The following is a 22912-nucleotide window of genomic DNA, read 5'->3' on the forward strand; positions in this document are numbered from 1 at the left end:
TTTTAAGTGGGGCTATTTCCACTGATAACAGGCACGGTTGCCTACAACCACCCAGTTTACGCATGCGTCCTATGCAAGACCTGCTGCCTCTGGGACCAGTCTTAAGACTAAAGTTCTAACCAGCACTCTGAGACAGTGATCACCTCAATGTTTTTTAAATAATTGTGTCCACCAACAGCTACAGGCTTCCTAATACCGTGTGTCGTAAATTGTGCAGTAAGGCCCTAAGTGGTACCAATTGAGTCCATTCTAAGACCCAAATGGTTGGTAAGACACTGGCTGATTAGGAAGCATCCTTCTTCCTCTTGTTATTTGAGATTTAGGTCTGGGCTTTTGTTTAACCCTCAGCTGATACATATCAAACAGTTGGGCCTTGTCTGTGATTAACCCAGAGAAAGCAGCAGAGGCAGTTTGTAGGTGCACAGAACAAAAGGGAAGCCTCACGTGAACTGGCAGTATTATAGAATTGCTGCCTAAAGAAGAGTTTGTCTGTTACTCTGAAGTCAGCATTAGATCCTGAAGGTATCCGCAAACATCAGCCAAAGTCAATTGTTTTATCTGCAAACAGAAGCAACATTGGGAGATAGAACAAAGCTCTACAACCTATATGTCCTTTTCCTTCCAGAACAAGGTACGTTAACTGAACAAAGATATGTCAGCATCTATTACACATCAAGAAACCAGAAGGTGGAGGAGGAGAAAAATCTATCCTTAAAATCCTTTAATTCTGCTTTGCTGCATTTTTGGGGTCTTCCAAAAATATTCTGAATAGTTGATGTAGCCAGTAATCATCTGGTTGGTAGGCAACAGTCATTTCCTCTTGATTTACCAGGCTGTTCAAGGTAGAGTGCCAAATTCCATTGAAAATCAATTATAAACAGCAAACAAATTTCTAAAATACGACCAAGAGACCCTGGAACTTGAGTAGACATACTTGACATCCAAAGGAGAAGTCTAGGATGCCAGACTCGAATTGATAAAGATGCTGAAGACCTAGAGTAGAATAACATAATTCTCAGACAGCTTGTACCTCCAAGATGGGGGCAGATTTTAACCATAGGAGAAAAAGAAAGTTTTTACGCAAACATATCAACTCACTCATTTTTTTAAATAATGATGAATTAAAAAACAAATTTAGGGCCAGCTCAGTGGCTCAGGTGGATGGAGCTCCGTGCTGCTAATGACGCGAAGGCTGCCAGTTCGATTCCCACATGGGCCAGTGGGCTCCCAACCACAAGGTGGCCGGTTTAACTCCCACAAGGGATGGTGGGTTGTGCCCCGTGCAACTAACAATGGTGGCTGGACCTGGAACTGAGCTGTGCCCTCCACAACTAAGATTGAAAGGACAATAACTTGACTTGGAAAAAGACCTGGAAGTACACACTGTTCCCCAATAAAGTCCTGTTCCCCTTCCCCAATAAAATACAAAATTTACCAGTAGTTTTGACTATGATGATAGCTTCAGGTTGGTTTTTTTTTTAAAGACTTTCAGTGTCATAAGATATAGTAAATAAAATACTACCTCTAATTTAAGTTATATACAGACTTAAAAGAAAAAAGCATGAGGAAGCTTTTAAAAGTCTCTGACAAAGACATTCTTGGGAATTTCTTTTTCTGTTCAACATTCAACTCCAACTAACTGATGAAGAAAAACAAGCCAAGATAGTCGTCTTGATATAATAAAAATTGTTCTTCTGTTTCCTTTGCTGGTTCTTCTTCCTCCATATTATCCCTATTCATGTATTTTCTTTAATAATTATCCTAGGGCTGGGTCCACACTAGGCAGTTGATATTTACAGACTAATTGGTAAGAATAAAGAGTTTCTTTGGCAAATGGAAATGTCACATATTTTCTGTGAAGTACACCTTTAAATTTGAGCCCATCTGCTAAGGACATGAACAGGAAAATTTAGTCTGAATGCTGCGTGATAAATCCGACACATACTCTTAGAAACAATGGGTTCAGGAAGACCAGAGGGGGTGACCAGGTGAGCATGGCCACATTTGTTTTGTTTGCTTTACTAACTTTACTCTTGCTAAGAGCGTTCAAAATAATGACCTAAAACCTTTGAGATTTAGCTTAAAAAACAGTCATTTTTTTAAAACCAAGATTTTATTTTCCCATGTCAATACCACTTCCACCTCTTAAATTTACTTAAAGAATTTATAAAATAATTTAATTCATTAAACCATGTTTGTGTCTATATCTAAAATACTTAACTTATAAAATGTGATTATGATGGACAATGGAACATTACTGCCAATTCCATTATTCACGGACTTCATACTGCTTATGTTTATACATCAAATGTGGAGAGTTTAAATAATTAACCATAACTGGGGATGAAGGGGATGATTCAATTGTCTTCATATTTCTGGAAAAGTCACTCTTCAGATTGAACTATCTGGCTACTTCTATTAGGTGTACACTGCCTCAGCTAACATTCTTCTAGTTTAATATTATTTTCTGGAAGTAAATAACCACAACTAGATTGCTTTAAAGAGTAAATTCTGGCCTGCTTTTAGAGCTATATTCTTACACAAAAGAAAAATAATTATTTGAAAATCAGGGAAATTAGACCCTCATTTAAGTATCCTCTTAATTATCTAAATAATCATTTGGGTTTATGTACAGGGTTTGACCAAATAAATCTTTTTCTGTCATGAGTACTGAGAATAAGGGATGAATAAGCAGAATAAGGTGAACAGAATGGAAATAGATAATTAAGGAAATGCAGATTCAGTAAAGTTCTGAAGTTTTGATATCCAGAGAAGTGTAAAAAACGAAATTCAGTAACACAATGATATGATTTTTTATGCTGGAGAAGATAGATATAATTGAATATATTCAAATTTTACAAAGAGACATTCTTCTTCCGGAGTGGCTAGTATTGATTTCAAAAAAATCTTCCCCTTAACCTTGTGGCTAATTAGGAACTAGACTGATAGTTATAGCTTTTCTTTCTAAAGGCGGTTTGCTTCTTCTGACCACTCCCCACGTCAGCTAGATTTACAGTGTTAAGTGACAATGGAAGTTTAAGACAGTTAAAAGTTGTAGTACAGACATATTATACATTCATCAAAACAGCTTTACTACACCATGACTTGTGGGGAACGTGAAGTTTACGTCACTTGTAGGAGAAATGCATTACCAACTGTTTTTCCTCTTTAACTCGTATATCGAGGCACAAAATATAATTAAGAAAAAGCAATTTATAATGTGCTACAGTAATATTTTGTCATTTTGTACTAGCATCCTAAAGAAAATGGTAAATTCTGGGGTGGCTATTACAATGCAGAAACAGTTAGATTATGGAGATAAGACTAAGGCAGCAATTTTATAATCCTTTCTCAATGTGAAAAACGACAGAGATGAATTAGTGATAGAAGGATGAGCTAAAGATTGAGGACTTTCAATCACATACTCAGTCTTTAATCGCTCCTTAAATATGACTCTCCAGTCAACAGTTTTTCCCAGCCCTCAGGCACCTTTAGTTAAGCAACTCAAAGCCTCTGAAACAGTCTTTTCATACCTCTTTTACACATCTTTTCAAATGTATTATGATTATGTCTTCAGGTGTCTATCTCTTCCACTAACCCTGGAGTAACCTCCAAAGCAAAGGTAGGTTCCGTTCCCCTTTCAAATTTCAGAAATTTACAAAGCAGGACACAATTTGGACACAGCAGGCACTCAAGGAATAATGACAGGTTTGGATAAGAGCAAAAGGAAAAAGACAGACCACATGGGAACCATCCCAGGAAGGTAGGACTAGTTGCCTTTCTCAAATTTTTATAATGTGGAAGAGTCAGTGGCACTTACTTTATTTTTTTAAATAGAAAATATGATTTATTTCTATAATATAATGATCTGGTCAACCTCACTCTTTCTTTTGAAAAAATATATTTTTTTCAGTTACATTTGCCATTCAATATTATTAGTTTCAAGTGTACAGCACAGTGGTTAGACACTTATATAATTTATACAGTGATCCCCCACATTCGTCTAGTATCCCTGTGGCAATATATATATATATATATATATAGTTGCAACATTGTTGCCTGTATTCTCTATGCTGTACTTTACATACCCATGACTATTTTGTAACTCAATTTCTTCAACTGAGGAAGGAGACTAACAATCACAGGCTGCTTAGATGTTTGTGTTTGGCCTGACGTGTTTTTCAGAATGTTCCATCTCTCTGCTCTTTGAGGTAAGCATTTTTTCCCATTCTTTAGTCTGAAGGTGCCCACCATTTCCCATGGTCTTACAACTCTCCACTTAAGTGCCTGCCTGACCCCTGGAGGCATATTATTTTCTGACCTCTAAATGGTTTCTACCTCTTCTCTTTTAAGAGAACAAAGACTTAGGTAAGAAAGGAAAGAAGGAAGTAAAGATGGGAGAAAAGAAGCGACGAGAATGATATGAAGGAATGCAGAAATAATAAATGTTTGAAAGACATTCTGAACTTACCCCTGATAATAACCATTGGTTATTGTCACATCCAAAGGTTTTCCAAGTGTGACAATCAGTGAGGTGGAACACCAAGATTTGACAGCCATGTCACACCAATTCCCATGGGATTACCCATAAGAAATAGAAAAGTAGGGGCTCATAATTAGTGTTTGTACAAGAGGGATGTACAATCAAAGAAGGCGGCTAATGCTTTTTGGTAATTTATAATCTATGATTGTCACTTAGTCTTTTGGAATTTGAAATGTCTGGAAGAGTACCCTACTAATTGCAATAAATTATTAAATATTTTAACTGTTACACTTCTTGCCTTAAGTACATGAAAATAATTTTGAAAAAGAGGCATTTTTTTCTCCTCTCAAAAAAAAAAAAAAAAAAAAGAAATGCTGAAACTTTATTGTAATACTTTCCAAGAAAACAAAGAGAAATATGCCTATACTCTAATTATCCATATTTTGATGTTAAAGTAATCAACTAAGGAAATTCCATGCTAGTAGTGTGTTGGTAAATATTTAACAAACACCTTTCTGGGAGCAGGGAAATCTCTGATGTGTAGCGTTTGCCAATTTCTGTGGTATAAATACTCCCACCATGGCTGATTTCAAGCTCCTGACATGATGTCACAGTGTGGAGTTATGACGAGATGCTGACAATCACTCTTGCTGGCACCAGCACAAATGTGAGTGTACCGATTTATTTTCCCTCTAACTTGGATTTTACTACTCATGCTAGTGTAACATTGTTTAAGAAGGAAAACAGAAACTTGAATGAACATTATTTTCCCTATTGCAAAACCTGTGTCATCTTTCAGTGAGTAACTTCAGTCAGGAAAAGTATGTAATTCCAAACGGACTGAAAGAAAGCACCAAGGCCCATGGTAAATGCTGCTGCAGGCAGATGCTAATCCGGTCAACAAATGATTTGATACCTGACAAAGGTAGTGTAGCTTTTTTGAAGGAAAAACTGTGCATGCTCTCCTATCTGGATGCAATCTCACCGCAGCAACTCCAAGTGGGCAGAATCAGAGTCACTGTCACAAGTTCATTAACAAAGCACACATTGTACCTGCAGAGCACATTCCTTCTGCACCACTGTTATACGCAGATCTGGGAAGTCCCTCTCAGAATGATCTCAGTCACTAAAGAAAGTCACTATGTACGCAGCAGTTTTTCTCCCAAGTAGATTGAAGGGATTTAGCGACGCTGACCTAAGCCAACCATAATGCCAAAAACACTTTTCATGTTGCCAATTCATTGTTGGCTCTACACCCATTGCGGGGGAGAATACCTCGAGTGAACTTGTAGCAATTCAGAGATTTGCTAACTAACATTTATGACCTTTTTATGCAGCTAAGATTCACTCTTCCTAGAACCAGTCAAGACTTGTTTTAAAATCTTTTTAAAGTAAGCTGAGGCCATAAATAAGCAACTATTCAGTAGACGCCTCTGTTGTCATGGAAGCAGAATATTTGCAGATTCCCCTATAGGTCTTTTCTTATGTTCTGACTCCTATCTCCTAGTGGCTTTTACACTCATTGTGGCAACATCTACTCTGAAGTTTTCTCCAGGGCCATCACCTCTTCTCTTGCAAAGATGTCCTTCATATGCTTCATGCTTTGTATCTTCTCTGTTTATATGAAAGGCAAGTAGTACCGAGTTTCACCTGCATGGAACTTCTACAACAAAAACACTGAAACACAGATACATGTCCATCATGAGACCTGATAAATGACCGTGATTGGCCTACCTGACCCTGTGAGGTCGCAAGACTGAAGGGCAGAGGGTTTTATCCACACCATCAGTCTGTAGACATGTGATTAACATTAAAGTATTCAGCATACTAACCACAAGCTTTGGTTTTAAATTCCAGCTTTGTCTCTTACTAGCTGTACGGCATTGGGAAAAATCACTTAAATTCTCTGAGCCCCCGTTTCCTCATCTATAAAATGGGGAAAAACTACTTTACAAGGGCTGCTGTGAGAATAAACCGAGAAAATCCTCATCAAGCATTTGGGACAAGTTCTAGGACATAATCACAATAAATATAAGCTATTATTATTATTATGAAGTAGCTATACAGATGAAATAAGAACAGACATTTTGGTAAGCTTATATGATGCTCGATTGCCCAGATTTGTTTTGCTACATTCTGCTTCTGAAAGTAGTGCAACTCAGTAGTTTGGATTGATTTTGCAAACACTGTGTAAAATGGTGTCATTCTGATGGGAGTGTATTCAGCTATTACATCTGGAAAATGCAGGCTGACCAGGGCGCTGCTTCACCCAAACCATGCAACTCTTTTATTCCTCATTCATAGGAAGATATTTTGAACTAACATCTTTCTCTTTAGATTTTTTACCTTCTCAAAACACTTTTCCTGTTGATATAACTATTTTTCTTCACACAGAACTTACCATATTCCTATCCTCCCCACACTAGCTAATGTTGCTTATGGAAGAAAATAATGAACTCCTTAACATGATTTTGTCAGACTTGATTATTCACATATGCATTTGCATATGTTCACTCATTCATTTATTCTTTTCATTCATATACTTTATACTTGCTTACTATACGCCAGAAACTTTGCTAAGTGTTAGGGATTAAAGATTTTTTAAAATGCACAGGCTTGTTTGCATGTGCAGAGAATGAGCCCAACATGCAAAAGAGCAAGCAGAGATGAGATACAAATTTTAAAAAGAGTGAGTCCCAGGGATGATGAATTTCTATGCCAGTCCTCGAGGCCATGGTTCCCGGTGCACTTCCTTCACCTAAAGTGACTGTCAACACCTCAGGCACCTGAGCCAATGAATCCCTACTTGGCGTTGGCAGGATTGAGTTGGGCATCTGCCATTTTCAATTGAAAGAGTCCTGACTGACACATCTACCACATTAAGAACTCTGATGCACATGGTAAAGCTATAGGAGCACCAGAGAAGTTTTAAGATGCAAAGTGTTTTTAAATGGACCAAAATGTTTTAATGGATCGAAAGTCCATTCAAAAAGCAGTTCCAGTGGACTCTATGTGAGACGGATTCAAGGGAGACCATTTAGGCACCTCTTATGCTGTTCAATAAGTTAGTCCTTCATCCTTACAGAATTTCTGACTATGGACACAGTCCGCTAAAAGCCCAGCTCATTTAGTGTCTTTCTGATCTCACTTAGCGGCACGAATGGTCCTTTGTTCTGCATTCCTGCAGCATCCCCTGTGCCTCCGACACCAGCAGTGCATCAGCATCACCTGGAGGGCTTGTTGAAACTACATGACTGGGTCCCACCCTGGGAGTTTCTGATTCAGTAGTTGTGGGGTGGGACCCAAGAAGTCAGAAAGTTCCAGGTGGTGCAGATGCTCCTGCTCCCGGAGCCACATTTTGAGAACCACTGCTCCAACACATTCCATGGTAGCCGTAGTCTAGATTGTTTGCTCATCAGCGTCCCCTACCAGATTAAAAATTCCTGAAGGATTTTCTTATTCATCTTTGTAAAACTCTCAGAAACTAACATAATGCTTTATACAAAATTGGTATTTGATATGCACTATCAAATAACTGTGGAGAGTAGACAAACATTTTCCCATAATAAATTCCCTCAAGAAATGAACTATGCAACTAGATAAAAGATTGAAAGGCATAATATATCCTGGCTACTTTGGGCTATCTAATTTTGATTATATCTTTTAACAGATTTCTTTTAATCCTTGGGCATACAGGACAATGATTATTTTCAAATATAAGAAAGCCTGATGCGCATGATCCTAGAGAAGTTAAGCCTAGCATTTTTCTTCCTCCTGCATGTGTTTCTATTTCCTCTTGATTTAGTTGGCATCTGACAGCCCAGGGGAGAAAACATTTGAAACATTTTTCATCCTAATATTTAACTTCTTTGTAGCTATTCTTATGGCAAGATATTCTGTCCTTTTAGACTTTGTTGCCTTATAGCTATTAAAAAACACATAAGAACAAATTTAAACAAGGAGGTGAAAGAGCTGTGCTCTGAAAACTATAAGACATGGAAGACACAAATAAATGGAGAGATATTCCATGCTTGTGGATTGGGACAATTAATATTGTTAAAATGTCCATATTACCCAAAGCAATCTATACAGGTTCAGTGCAATCCCTACCAAAATACCAATGGCATGTTTCACAAAAATAAGAGAAACAATTTTACAATTTGTATGGAACCACAAAAGACCCCCAAGAGCCAAAGCAATCTTAAAAAATAAGAACAAAGCTGGAGGCATGACGCTTCCTGATTTCAAATTATATAAAATAATAAAGCTGTATTAATCAACAGGATGGCATTGGAAAAAAACAACATTATGATTACTGGCATAAAAACAGACACATAGATCAATGGAACAGAATAGAGAGCCCAGAAATAAACTCACGCATATATGGTCAATTCATTTACAACAAGGAGTCAAGAATACACAATAGGGAAAAGAAAGTCTCTTCAATAGGTAGTGCTGGGAAAACTGAACAACCACACGCAAAAGAATGAAAATAGACCACTATTTTACACCATACACAACAATTAACTCAAAATGAATTAAAGACTTGAAACCGTAACACTCCTAAGGGAAAACATAGGTGGTAGGCTCTGACATTTGTCTTAATGGTGATTTTTTGGATTTGACACCAAAAGAAAGGGCAACAAAAGAAAAATTTAAAAGATGGGGCTACATCCAACTAAAAAGCTTCTGCACAGCAAACCATCAACAAAATGAAAAGGCAATGTACTGAATGGGAAAGAACTCATACAACTTAATAGCAAAAAAACAAACAATCCAATTAAAAAATGGGCAGAAGATCTGAATAAACATTTTTCTAAAGAAGACATATAGATGGCCAACAGGTACAGGAAAAGATGCTCAATATCACTCATCATCAGGGAAATGCAAATCAAAACCACCAGATACCACCTCACATCTGTTAGAATGGCTATTATTAAAAAGACAAGAGATAACAAGTGTTGCAAGGATGTGGAGAAAAGGCAACCCTTGTGCCCTGCTAGTGGGAATGCAAATTGGCGCAGCCACTATGGAAAACAGTATGGAGGTTCCACAGAAAATTATAAATAGAACTACCATATGATCCAGAATTTCACTTCTGGGTATTTAGCTGAAGAAAACGAAAACACTTATTAAAAAAGATATATGAATCCAATGTTTACTGTAACATTATTCACAATAGCCAAGATATGGAAACAACCTAAGTGATAAATGGATAAAAAAAAGGAAATTCTGCTTTTTTATGACAACATGGATGGACCTTGAGGGCACTATGCTAAGTGAAATAAGCAGAGAAAGACAAATACTGTAGGATCTCGCTTATATGTGGAATCTAAAAAAACACACAAACAAAACCAAAATCAAAGATACAGAGAACAGTTTGGTAGTTGCCAGTGGCAGAGCAGGGGTAGGGGGGTGGAGGAACAGGGTTTGCAAAATAATTGAAGGGAATCAAAAGGTACAAATACAAACTTTCAGTTATAAAAGAAGTCCTGAGGATGTAATGTACAGAATAGTGACTATAGTTAATAGCACTGCATTGCATATTTGAAAGTTGTTAAGACAGTGAATCTTAAAAGTTCTCATCACGAGAAAAAATATTCTGTAACTATGTGCGGTGATAACGTTAACTACACTTATTGTGGTGATCATTTCACAATCTAGACCATAACAAATCATTATGTTATATACCTGAAACTAATGTTGTACGCCAATTATATCTCAATAAAAAATAAAATAAAAACACTAGATTCAAAATTATTTTTTTAATCACGCCATTAAATTAGATTTTCATGAATTAAAAGTAGCATGAAGCCTGACTTAAACCCTGTGAGACAGGGAAGGCCAGTCTGCATGGACTTCCAGGTATTCAGATCAGACCTCTAGTTTCTCTAGTGGAACTGACAGTCTCTCTCTTATGAGCAACTGTGGGTAGTTTATGGAATCAAACATGTCTGGAAACAATATTCTGTTGATACTTGAACCTTTCTCATTGTTTCTACATTGTAGTTCTAGGAATTAGAGTGATCTTTACAATTCTTACAGCATCTCTAGGTAATGAGGTAGAGTTTTAGACAGACTTGAATGTGGTATTTAAGGTGCATAGAGATAAAAGTGGGGGGGGTGTGTGCAAAGTGGTATTACCTTAGGCATCCTGTGACGTTGTAGAATATATCAAAATCGAGCAAACCATTCGCTTTGGGGTAGTCTCCCTCTGGCCACCCCGAAAATGGGATGATGATAGTCTCAGTCAGGATAAGCAAGGCTTCTGTTATCATGAGATTCTTGAGTTTGTCATTAGAGGACAAATTCCACAGCAAACCTAGAATCAAAACAGTGCAGGATTGGGTCAAAATGACTGCCAGAAATGTCAGTTAAGGCCACTACCTCTAGGGCTACGGTTAGTTATAAAGAATAAGAAGTGGGGGACAGAGCCCCTTGCCCATTGAAAGAATCTGTTTAGAGCTCATTAGATGGCAATGGAAGGTGATGCATAAGAACAATTAAAAATATATGCAGGTTTAATTAGGAATGTGAATGAAAGCCAGAAATCTTTAAATATTTACTGCTGTTTCTCTTAAAAGACTCTACCATAAAGCTGAATTCACTGAGATGATAAATTCAGGGCTCAACAAAAGGGAGGCTTGAAATGATCCTATTGTAACTAAGACTTCAACATTTTTAAAGGGTCATATTTTTTCTCTCTTAGATGCATAAAGAGAATGCCATATTTTGCTAGTATAATTCACACAGTTTTGTCCAAATTTGTGAAGAAAAAATAAGGATGCACATTATACATGGGTAGTATTAATTCCATATCTATACAGATGTTTTTAATTCTTCTATTTATGTTTATGACTTAAAAGTATAACTCTAGTTGTCAATAACGATATCCGTATGCAAAATAATACCCTAGAATATGATCATTGGTTTTGTTGAATTTCTGACGAACTTGCAATGATGACGAAGAGTTCTCGGCCTTCTATGATGTGTAGACATCAGAAATTTATTACCAATATATAAAATTTCTCGTACCTTGTATCTAGTCTTGTGTTTTGTAATTATTTGTTACACAAAATTTCTTGTACCATAATATGTTAAATAACAAATGCTAAAATTCCTTTATAATACACAAAAATACAAGTTATCTAAATGTAAACAAATAAAAATTTGAATTAAAAATCGAAACCAAAGATTTTTTTCCCCTGAAAGTTTGGGCCAAAAAACGTTGGTGTGCATTATACACGGGAGCGCATCGCACACAGCAAAATACGGTACCTCCCTCTGCCTCCTGCTCCCCACTACCTGCAACTTCCACCTGACATTTGCCTCCCAACAGCAGGACGGGCCTGCAGAAAGCCTTTGACCAGCTGCTCATGGCTGTCAACAGTAGGCTGATCAACATCACCAATTAGTATTTTTTGACTCTTACCCAATAATGGATTTTATGTCCTCCTGGAATTTAAGCTGGCTACCTGACATATTTCTTAAATTAAAGTTTGGCAGTAAAGGCGAGACCAGAATATTTTATCTATTTGCCAACTTGTATGGTCTAAGCATTGGTCTAAGACTGGTACCACATTTACTCATTTAACTTTCTCTTTCCTCTTGAATTTCCCCTACACCCTACTCCCATCCAAGAGAAAGGCCAACTCAGCGGAAATTAAGATAATAGGATACTGTACTTTCCAGGGCATTTGTGAGACAGAGACTGAAGCTGGGTGCTGAGAAAGAATACAAAATGGTGTATACATTTAGGACTTGTTTTTCTTACAAATTCAGTGCTCAAATACTTCTGATTCAGTGGAAGAACTATTACACATATTGTTCTCTATTCCCAAGACTCTCAGCACGTATAAAGTTGCCTTACAATCTCCCACACCTCAGTTAAGTTACTCTAACTCACTAGTGTCAAAGGACAGAGAGAGGGGACAGTAAGAGAAGGGATTTTCATTTGCTTCCTTATATCCACGCCCCTACTGCCCAGTTTATAACTCCTACTTGTTAAATTTACTGCTTTGTCAGTACAAAGGAAAGAGGAAGCACAGGTACACAGGGCCATCTACTTTATGGGAAAAGCAAACATGGCAACCTTGGCTGGCTTATGTGGTGATATCATCTCCCCTAATTTTAATGACTGAAATAATAGCCTGTACAATTAAAGCTTGGTAATTATTCAACCATACTTGTATTTGGCCCATCAATTAGAACACTCTAGGCCAATGCAGTCTTTTGTGTTTAAACAGTTTATTTTGGCTGTGCACAAGTAACCGATTCCTAAAACAATAACCAAATATCCACTGCAGCCTACACTCAGCTTCCTGTAGGCACAGCGACACTGGTTCTTGTGCCTTGTAAGAACTAGAATTTTGGCAGACAAGGTCTTTTCCTGATCAAACCGGCATTTGGGGTTAGTCATCAGCAGTGTCCCTCAGCCACAGATTTTGCAACACAATGACTTCATTCCTCCCACTTCATCTTAAGAGGCCCTGGACTGGGGGAGAGACAGAATAAAACTCCGAAGGTGGTGGAAGACAATTAATGGCAGGTCTGAGGCTGTGTTGGTTACTAAGCTACTAAAGAAAGTTAAAAAGAAAAGAGAGAAAAGGGAAAAAAAAATGCTTCCTGTTCTAAATAAGCAAACAAATTAAGAGTCTCTGCCTGCCAGAGACTTAAAAGTGTGAAGCCTAAGGACATTTCCTCTTTTTAAAACGGACCACACAGGGCACTCAAAGGAAAAGCACACCTGACAATAAAAACCAGACAGGATTAATTTGAACAAAGGGAGTGGAATTTTCCTTTAACAGTACGTGTCTTTTATAGCTTGGTAGGCAATATTATTTCTACACAAATATATGGTTTGGGCGTTTGAGTATTTTTGAATTTTTACTATAGGATATTGTATAGAAATGTCATGCCTTCCCAATTTCTCTATGGCACGAAGTTAAGAAGGAACTTAAATATTCACTAGAGATTTCAAATTATACATACTTATACACACACACCCTCACACATATAGACACAAAATCAATAAATGACCAATTACAAATTGGGGAAATAGGTAGGACAATATGAGACAAAGAGTTAATACCCTTAATATACAGTTCTTTAAATTTTTAAGCCATTAAAAATTCAATGACTAACAGAAAAATTAACCCAAAGCTAAAAGATATTAGAGTCTAATATACACAGGAATGCATGCTCTCTGTCCTGTTTCCCCGAAAATAAGACCAGGTCTTATATTAAGTTTTGCTCCAAAATATGCATTAGGGTCTATGTTCAGGGGATGTCCTCCTGAAAAATCACGCTAGGGCTTATTTTCCGGTTAGGTCTTATTTTCGGGGAAACACGGTGGTAACTAAAGAAATGCAAATTTAACAGCTCGATATCATTTTCTGTGACCACAGGAGGCGAAACCAGAACCAATGAGTGGAAATTCTTGTGGAAGGAGATTTTGGCTCACTGAAAGTATATACTTCTAAGACAGCTTTGAAGAAAACAGATCTGCTTGTAAGATCCAGCTGTATCACCCGGTGCAGATAAAAATGAGCTCATCCTTTACCTAAGTAATGACAAAAAAGTTTTCTCCCAAAACCAGAGTTTTAGACTAGACTAGCCATTTTCAAATGAGCCTAGTGGCAAATCAGAATCACATATTCCTGGGCCACACCCCAAATCTACTGAGCCACAATCTCAAGATGAATTCCAGGAATTTATATTTTAAAAATGATTCCCATTTCTGGCATTGGGAAACTAATGAACTAGGTGATCCTGAATAGATAGATGTCTCTTTCAATGATCCGATTCTAGATTCCCTAATATAGTACTTAGGGTTTAGATTTTCCTTTGTCTCACCTTTAACTTCTGGGTCAATTTATTCACAGTGCTTAAATTTCAATCATTATAGTTACTTGTTGCAGCTGACCTGCCTGTAATTTTCTATCACTAAGCTCCCATGCTAGCCAAAAAGAAAGGGAACTGGATTCTAGGAAGGGATATACTTTGAATAATTAACAATAATGTAACTGCATTATCCAAAAATGTAATGCCAACTGTGATATTTGCAAAAAATAGCTAATTAAGTAAGATATTAAAACCCATGTTTTATTAATATTGCCCTCTTGGACTGGAAGTATAGTTATTTAACTAAGTCTGCATGACCCTTAGGTTAATAAAAAGTACAAATTTTATGATTAAATGAATCCATATCTTCAGTACAGAAGAGAAGGAGAAGCACTGTTTTTTTTTAACTTTGTTTTTCAAAGTGATCACAGAGCAGGAAGACTTTTATTTATTTATTTTTTTTACAATTTTCTTTGCATGGATATACTCTTTTCACCTAAATTTTGTGAAATTTATCCAGAATATCACATTATCACAAAGGGCATTTATTCCAAGTTATAAACAAACCCAAGGTGCCTTGCGTTGTTGAACATTACAAATGAAGACTAAAATAATATACAATTATTTAAAGAAAGTGCATACTGAGTATTTTATAGCAGTGTTTTTGATATTTTATGAAAATAAAGCAATCCAATGAAATATTTCCATAAAAGATGCAGAGGTCAAATATGAATTTTCAACAAATTTCACTGACAGTCATCCTGCCTCTTCCTTACGCAACATGCAGAAGAGGATCAAGAATCCCATGCTTCATTCTTATCATCACCTGTGTGTTAACCCAAGGCTGAGCCCTACACACTGCAGTCAGTGCTTACTACTCAGTGACCTTGAAAATGAACCTCTGAGACTAGTAGGTACTGTTCTCATTTCAATCAAAGAATGCTTCCACACTCACTTGGTAAGGGAGGGGGACAATCTCATTGGGGGGAAATCTTTGATCCTGCAGTCTTTTCGTTGGAAGAGGGAAGAGTTTCTCTCCTAGGCTGGTACAGAAAATGCCAGAAAGGTCAGTGAGTTGACATTCTCTCCCAGGGAACAAAGCTCTGATGCTGAACTTAGGCATGTAGAGAACCAGATGGTTCATTTTTTATTATCTTGGTCAGAAAAATCAAGGTCTTATCTGAAAACACACTTGATTCTCTTATATCTGTGTAATCTAGACATTCCCAGGCCACAAGTCTCTTTTTTTAATATTTGGTCAGACATCCACAGTTGCTGAGGAACTTACACAAGCACCACAGTGGTTATTGCAATAAATACACAGACATGAAATAAGTGGCAACCCAGTATTAAAGGAGGCAAAGGTAGTTCAGAGAAGCCCCTTCCTTCAAAACTCAGAGAGGGGATGCTGAAACTAAAGAACAGAAGGACGGCATTTGTTTCAGAGAAGTGATATTTGAGACAGCTACTGAAGAATAAGAGGGCCTCTAGGTGTGAAAAAGGACTCCAGTCCAAGACAACAGTGCAAAGACATCGAGACAGAACGGAGACATGGAACCGACCAGCAGGTAGATAACTTTAGGATTTCAGAACTTGGGATGGAAGGGTATGAGGAAACACTGCTGTCAAGGGTCACCAGGCTCACATCATAAAATCTTTGTGTGCCATGGACAGAGTACAGACTTTATCTCATAGGTAATGGGGAGCATAATGGAATAATATTTTCGTTTTAGAAAGAAATCGTTAGCATTGTAGTAGTAGATAGATTGGGAATGTGCAATAGTGAATCAGAGGGCGAGGTACAAGGCTGCTGAAAGAGCACCACAGAGAGAGGAAGAGGGCTTGTACCCAGGCAATAACAAGAGCAAGAGGAGAGAGGAAGGGTCAAAGAGGAGTGAGGGAAGAGTTCTCTGATCTGAGATTCTCAAAGACCAGCGCCTTCTCAAAAATGTGTAAAACCGAGTCACGATCTGTCCCTAAGCAGTAGGTGGGAGCCATCCTGAGATAGGAAAACACCCAAATGAAACTGGGTTCAAATCCGGGCTTTGTTCTCTACTAGCTGTATAACCTTAGACAACTAACTACCCTGAACCTTACAGTGATCACATGTAAATTGTCAATAAAGCCCTTACGGAGGTGTCAGGAGGAACAGAGATGAAAAATGAAAAGCCCGAGCTGAGTGACTAGCTTAGAATGGGGGCACAGGAAGATGTCTACGGAATAGACAAGAAGAAATCCACATATATGGTTGCCTGCTTTGTGTTGTAAAACAAAGATATAAACATGTCTACTTAAGTCAACAATTTATTTCTGAGGCCCAGAAAGCACTTATTTAGTTCTTCCATTAATAGAGCTAAGGAAGTTATTTAGAAGGATTTGTATCAAACATTCAAGTATCCACTCAATTCAATTAACAGGTAATGAACACTCTCTGGTACCGACGTTTGGCTTGTACTAGAAATCCTGGGACTGGTATGATCAACCTCCCTTTATCAGCTCTGTGGATTATCTAAAGAGGACTGAATGGTTTCTTTGGCATCAATATCACAGCATGTTCTCTGACCTTTGTTTCCTATTGCCTATACAAAAGAAGAGGAAGGATGGTTCAATGGATTACTTCCTTGACACATACCCACATCCTCCCAAGCTTTCTAGCTACCATGCACCCTAACCTCAATTACTCTATTACCCAAGTTCCCTCTAAATGACTAGCAGCTTCTTCCTGCATTTTTGCTTTGCTAGTGATGTCCACTTCGCTGGGAATAACTTGCATTCTCCCTCAAAACACCAGTCCAAAGCCTATCCTTCTTTTAAAATCCACAGTGAAATAGACTTCCTTCGTGAAGTCTTTTTTTGACTGTAAAGCAGGATAGACTGATTCTTGCTGTGGTTCATTACGATATTTTAATGAAGAAAATGTTAGGTTCTAAATGTGAGGGTTCTTTGCCTTTTTTTTTTTTTTTTTAATGCCAACCATTACATACTTGTTCATGTTTTAGTGGCTGGAAGATAAAATCCGCAACCTCTCTAGACTGTGATTTTCACTGCCTGTCACTTGAAGGCTACCCTGTAAATTTTGGCTAAATGAATGAATGAGATCATTTGATTTCTATAGGTATTTTAATATAACTCAAATATGAAAGGAACTCTCCCATGGGATATGATAGCATGCAAGCAGAAAAGTAGCATGGTACAATCCTTCATATAGTTGTATAAAATTAAAACGTATCGAGACAGAAAAAAAATGTGATATTTTAAGATACAACTGGGTAGAGAGATATAATAATATTTTTATAGAAAAAGGAAAACGGTTGTATAATAAAGGGAGGATGGCAGAACTGCAAAATATATTCAATTCAAAACAATATCTGTGAAGTACCTCCTTTTTAAATATGTAAACATTGTCAACTGTTACCATTAAAAACACTTTTATATGATGTACTAAAACGTGTTAACTTCTTTGGGCCTTAGCTTCCTCATCTGTTAAATTGAGATTCAATATCCAATAATACCTAAAAATACCTCAAAAACCTAAGGTTTTGTTACAATTACATTTTAAAATGTATGTGTATCACCTGAGACATTGAAGATAATTAAAGTGTCCCGAAGGCCGTACGTACTACTGATGATGGACTGCACTCAGTAATGCTTTTGCACTCTCCGTAAGGTGTGTAGGGAGCATCAGCAGAGAGCTGACAGTGATGGCAAGAGGGAGGGCAGGGGCGCCAATGAACCACTTCCTCCTCCACCACATGCACTTTGCATTTAAATGAAACTATGCTTCTCCATGCTTCAAGGATTACTAAAACTGTTGCTTTAATTCTATCTGATTAGTTCATCTGTCTAATCCACTGGGCAGAAAGGAGATATTTATTTGTTCAAATCAGTATTTGAACAGAAATATGAAGTAGAGAACGAAAAAACACATCCAGACATCTTTTCTTTTTCTCTTTTTTGGCGTGGGGGGTTGGTGGTCTAGGGAACTGGTATTTTGAGGGGTTCAGGTGATGGAAGGATTGGAAAATATAGTTTCTGGTATTTTTGACTAGTTTGATTAAATTGATCTTCTTTATTAGGATGCTATTTGCCTCCCCAATTCACTTTCTTTGTATCGATTTAGGAAGTAGATTGTTGAGTGAATAATAAAAAGAAGTGGGAGTTGTTGTTGGGTCTCTTCAGAATGTTTTAGACACCTCGGACAATACGGAAAACCCACATTCTCAAACTACACAGTTGGCTCTCAGTGAATTTATGCAAAATTTTTCATGCAGGGAGTCTTGTCAAGAAGTTGTTTTAAAGTTGTAGTCAAAGGTGCATAGAGCTTCTAATAAAAAATATTAAGTAAGCCAAAGGCTCAGAACAATTTGCCCTTCAGAAAAAGAGGAATTAAAATTTGCTTTGAATCTGGGGTCTACACCAGCAGGTGGCAATGTTCCTTGAAAGCATCTCTCAAATAATGACCCCATCGATCATTTGTTCCAGGGAAGGAGAAAAACAGATGACATAAGCCAGCTGGCTGGGGTGCACTGCATATACCCCTTAATATTCAGTAAGCCTTACCTGTTATTTGCTTTTTAGTCTCCAAGTCTCTGGTTTGCTTCAGCACCTGGAGCAGCCGAGGGACCCCGTTGAGTTCAGCCACCTCCAACTTGTTGTCGTTGTCTTCAAACACCAAGTTTCTCAAAGCCCCGCACACAGCTCGCTGAACATCTTCATTCTGAACTTTTAGGAGCTGCAGAAGCTTGGGGATGCCGTGAAGCTGATTAACCTGCGGAAGAAGTGGATACATTATTTCAGGTGTTTATTAATTCCAATGTGGCGTTAAAGACATTCGGTGTGATATGAATGAACAGATAAAGGTTACTGATGTTGAGTATAACTGCCAGCAATCAGCAAGTACGTGTGGCATAACCTGAGACTCACGGTGTACAATATACTCCTGCTACAAGGTATCTTTCACCGAGGAGTTTACAGTAAGTTTGGGACGTTAAACCAAAACCCTGTGAAAAAACTGAAGGAAAGTTAAGTGATAAAGGGTGGATAAATGATAGTGAAGTGGACAGAAAGAGTTACGTGATAAAAGTCTTAAGCATAATCAAGAACAGAGAATTAGAGGAATAAGGAATGTTTTGTGAAAGAATACCATATTACACGAGCGTTTTTTTTTCTAGGACAGAACTTTACAGTCTATATAAACTGAACAGAAATTATCTTCATCAATGGTAGAATTAAAAATTCCTTTTTTAACATGACAACCATAGTAACAATGCAAACTAACCTTAAACGTAAGCTATTTTTACAATCAATTGCTTTGAGTATTTAAAAGATTTATTAGTCAAGCACTTTAAGTAAATAGCACTTTACACTTTTTAATGTGCGATTAAAAAAATATTTCTTCTATCCAAATATGCAAGAAAGAGCATGCTGTCTATAAGAAAAAGGACCAGAACTAGGAATGAAAAGAACAATAGTAGATGGTTTAGATACTGAAACCTATGCCGGTTTGAGAAGACGCCAAGTCATGGCAGTCTGAGCAAGGTGATTTTGTGTTTTAGGCTGCAAATATTATCTAAAGAAATCTAAAGCTGGACACAAGGTGGCTGGAGAGAAACGTTAAGTTGGAGACTGAAGGATTTCTTTCTCATAGGTTTCCATTCATATCTGATTAAAATATTTTTAAGTTGCTAAGAACTTTGGTAAAGATCTCAGTCATTTTCACCATCTTAATGCAGACATTTTTAGGAAATTAAGTTGTTGTGAATGGATGTGAGTCCCCCTTTTAGATGAAGTTCAACACTTATGAATGATGCTCTAATTACACAGTTTATACGCAGGGAAGAGTTGCACCAGTGGCACATTTTCATACTTTTAGCTTCCCTTTCATAGACAAATAAATAGCACTTAAGACCCAGTCTTCCAATGTTACATCTTCCTTTGTTAGGACAGGGGAGAAGACCAGCAAAGCAGGAATGAAAGTCAAGGTTGTAAAATAATCGAAACAATAAAAATAATAACCACAATAATAACAATAAAATAAAAATAACAACCCCTCCTCCCACTTCTATCATTAGGAAGTGGCGGCATAGTGTTAAGAGTTTTATGTATATATAATCTAATTAATAGCTTGCCAAGAACCTTGAGAAGAAAGCACTCTTTCGGTTCCTTTAAGGGTTCACTGCTGGTAATGAGGCATAATAATTCCACTTAATGGCTCCCTTGAGAGGAGACATTTGCAGAACAGGAGACAATTGGGAGACAGGCCACAGCAATTTTTATGGGCTATGTCTAGAGCCATTCTAATATATCTGCAGGACACAGCTAATGATAAAGATTTCTTAGCTACCAATTAAATCTGGTCCAACAGATCATCGATTTGATCATTTCATCTATTCCATTACATTTCCTTAAAAGCAGAAACACACAATGTATTTTAAAACAGCCTATAACTCACATGTTTCCCTAATTCCGTCAATTTCTATTTCATAGCTGGGTTTTAAGGTGGTTAAATCCATTCTATAAACTTCAAATGCCAGCTCAATTAAATCTTCACAGTAGCAGCATAAACATCAGTTGCAAAAAGAAAATCCTGTTTGGCCTGAAGGTACTCTGGCAGCCTCAGAAATATTGTATTACTTAATTTATAATTTATTAGTTTGCCTTCTTCAAAATCTAATGCGAAGAAGCTTACTGGCCACATTGCATTTCCAGGTATGATGACAGCATTAGTGAGAAGAGACATGTGGAAGCCTCCTTTGTCCTGAGCAGGGAGTGTGGATGACAGAGTTTTGTTTACTGGCCCTCTGACCCGTTCTCTCACCCAGCCACCTTTATCCCCTTGGCTTTCAGCGCTGGCTCCAGCCCGGAAAGAAGGAAACTGCAGACACACCGTACTCAGATAAACGCTGAAATCCGACGAAAGCTCTACTTACTACAGAATTTGACTCCCTGGTGTGTGGCACTTACCCCACATTTAAAAATAGATATACTTTTACCCATTATATCAAGCAAATGGATACAAATCATATCAAATGCAGGAAGCTGATGTGATTCTCCTCATTGCATATAACTAGAAGTGCACTGGTGATAAATCCTGTATACATTAGGACCAATGTCACATGTGCTGTTCTTGCCTTTTTAAATTCGGGGCAGCAGCTGGCACCACATGTGTTACACCATAGGTTACATGTGTTTCCCAGTTATACTAAATCCTCGGGGGATTTGTTCTCTCTTTGGAAAAAGGAAAAAAGAAACAGACTAATATGAATGTTTCAGAACTTCAAAAGAGCTTTCATTTGAGATGATTTCTAAATATATGAAAAGGCAGAGTCGCATATTAGAATTTTAATTTTCTCTTTGACTCTCTTCTTCCAACTCTGAAATTATGAAATGATGAGGATTTCTGCTGGCAAATAAGCAGAGGGAACAGACTGACTGTTGAGGTTAAGGGTTCTCTCATGCCCGTGCAGTTCCTTTGCGCTCACTTCCTTTTCTGTTGGGGCTGTTCTCCCCACTCTGCCTCTCTTCTGGTAAAGCCCTACTCACCCTGCATGAACCAGCTCAAACGCCACCTCCTCCTTGAACTGTCACTCCCTTTCTCTCCTTTGACTCCCATTGAATTAATCACTCCCTGTAAATTGATATAAACTTTCAGGAAGGCAACTGGCAATGTGTCAAAAACTAAAAATATTCACTTCCAGAAACCTTCGTTGGGATATAATTTGAAATGCAGACACTCTAACACAGGATAATGGTAACTACATTTTTTATAATAGTGAAAAATAAGAAACCATACATGTCCAATAATGGGGGAAGACTGGCTAATGATTAATTGTCACATACCCACATGTTGAGATATCCCGGGGACAGGTAGAGCAATGTTTGAACTGACAGGTATTTTATGAGTCATACAGTTCCCTTATCAGTCAAATGGGGATTGTGTAAGATTGGCAATCGTGTGCTAGACACGTAGTAATTACTCAGCACATGATAGCTACTACTACGCCACCATAAAATGTTTACAAACTATCAATGTTATGAGAAAATGCTTATGATAATAGAAAAGCTGAGTAAAATATGCATTTCTACTCATAAACATAAACATAAAGAAGGGAATGAGATTAGGGGGTTTGGGAGAAATGGTGGGGATGTTAAGTTGTGAATGAGGCTTGCTGCTTTGTAGTTAAACAAACAAACAAACATATTTGTGCTTGCTTTTAAAAATCAAAACAAAAAGATCCCTATCAACAAAGCTACATATTTGATTCCAGCTATGTACATATATGTGTTAAAAAAAAATCAGAGAAAACCAAAATGATAACACTAGAGGGACCGTGGGTATATATATTTTTTCTTAAGTTCTCAAATTTCTTATAAGGAATTTGTATGAGTTTTATTATGTATAATATAATAAGATTTTACAAGACAGTTATGGCAGTCACTGCTTTGGTGATGAGATCTGAAGCAGGCATAAAAATAAAACCTGTTTAAGAAGGGTCTTGCAAATTACGAATCTGTCCTTCATCCTGCAGGCAACTGGGGCAGCTATTGGAAGGTCTCCCTGGGTGCTGTGAGGAGACTGGCTTAGGA

General features: G+C 37.5%; 1 protein-coding gene across 1 annotated transcript in view; it reads right to left on the reverse strand.

The window, feature by feature from the left end:
• The window catches only part of PKP2 (plakophilin 2), a 77950-nt gene that overhangs the window by 23674 nt on the left and 31364 nt on the right, over positions 1-22912 (reverse strand). The window contains exons 5-6 of the mRNA XM_019736575.3: positions 18887-19094; positions 10628-10805 (exon numbers count right to left, since the gene is read on the reverse strand). Of these exons, the coding sequence (XP_019592134.2) occupies positions 10628-10805; positions 18887-19094 (386 nt within the window). The remainder of the gene's footprint in view (positions 1-10627; positions 10806-18886; positions 19095-22912) is intronic.

This window comes from Rhinolophus sinicus, chromosome 1 (genome assembly GCF_057876585.1).
Source record: "Rhinolophus sinicus isolate RSI-liver-muscle chromosome 1, RSI-T2T, whole genome shotgun sequence".
NCBI classification, from domain to species: domain Eukaryota; kingdom Metazoa; phylum Chordata; class Mammalia; order Chiroptera; family Rhinolophidae; genus Rhinolophus; species Rhinolophus sinicus.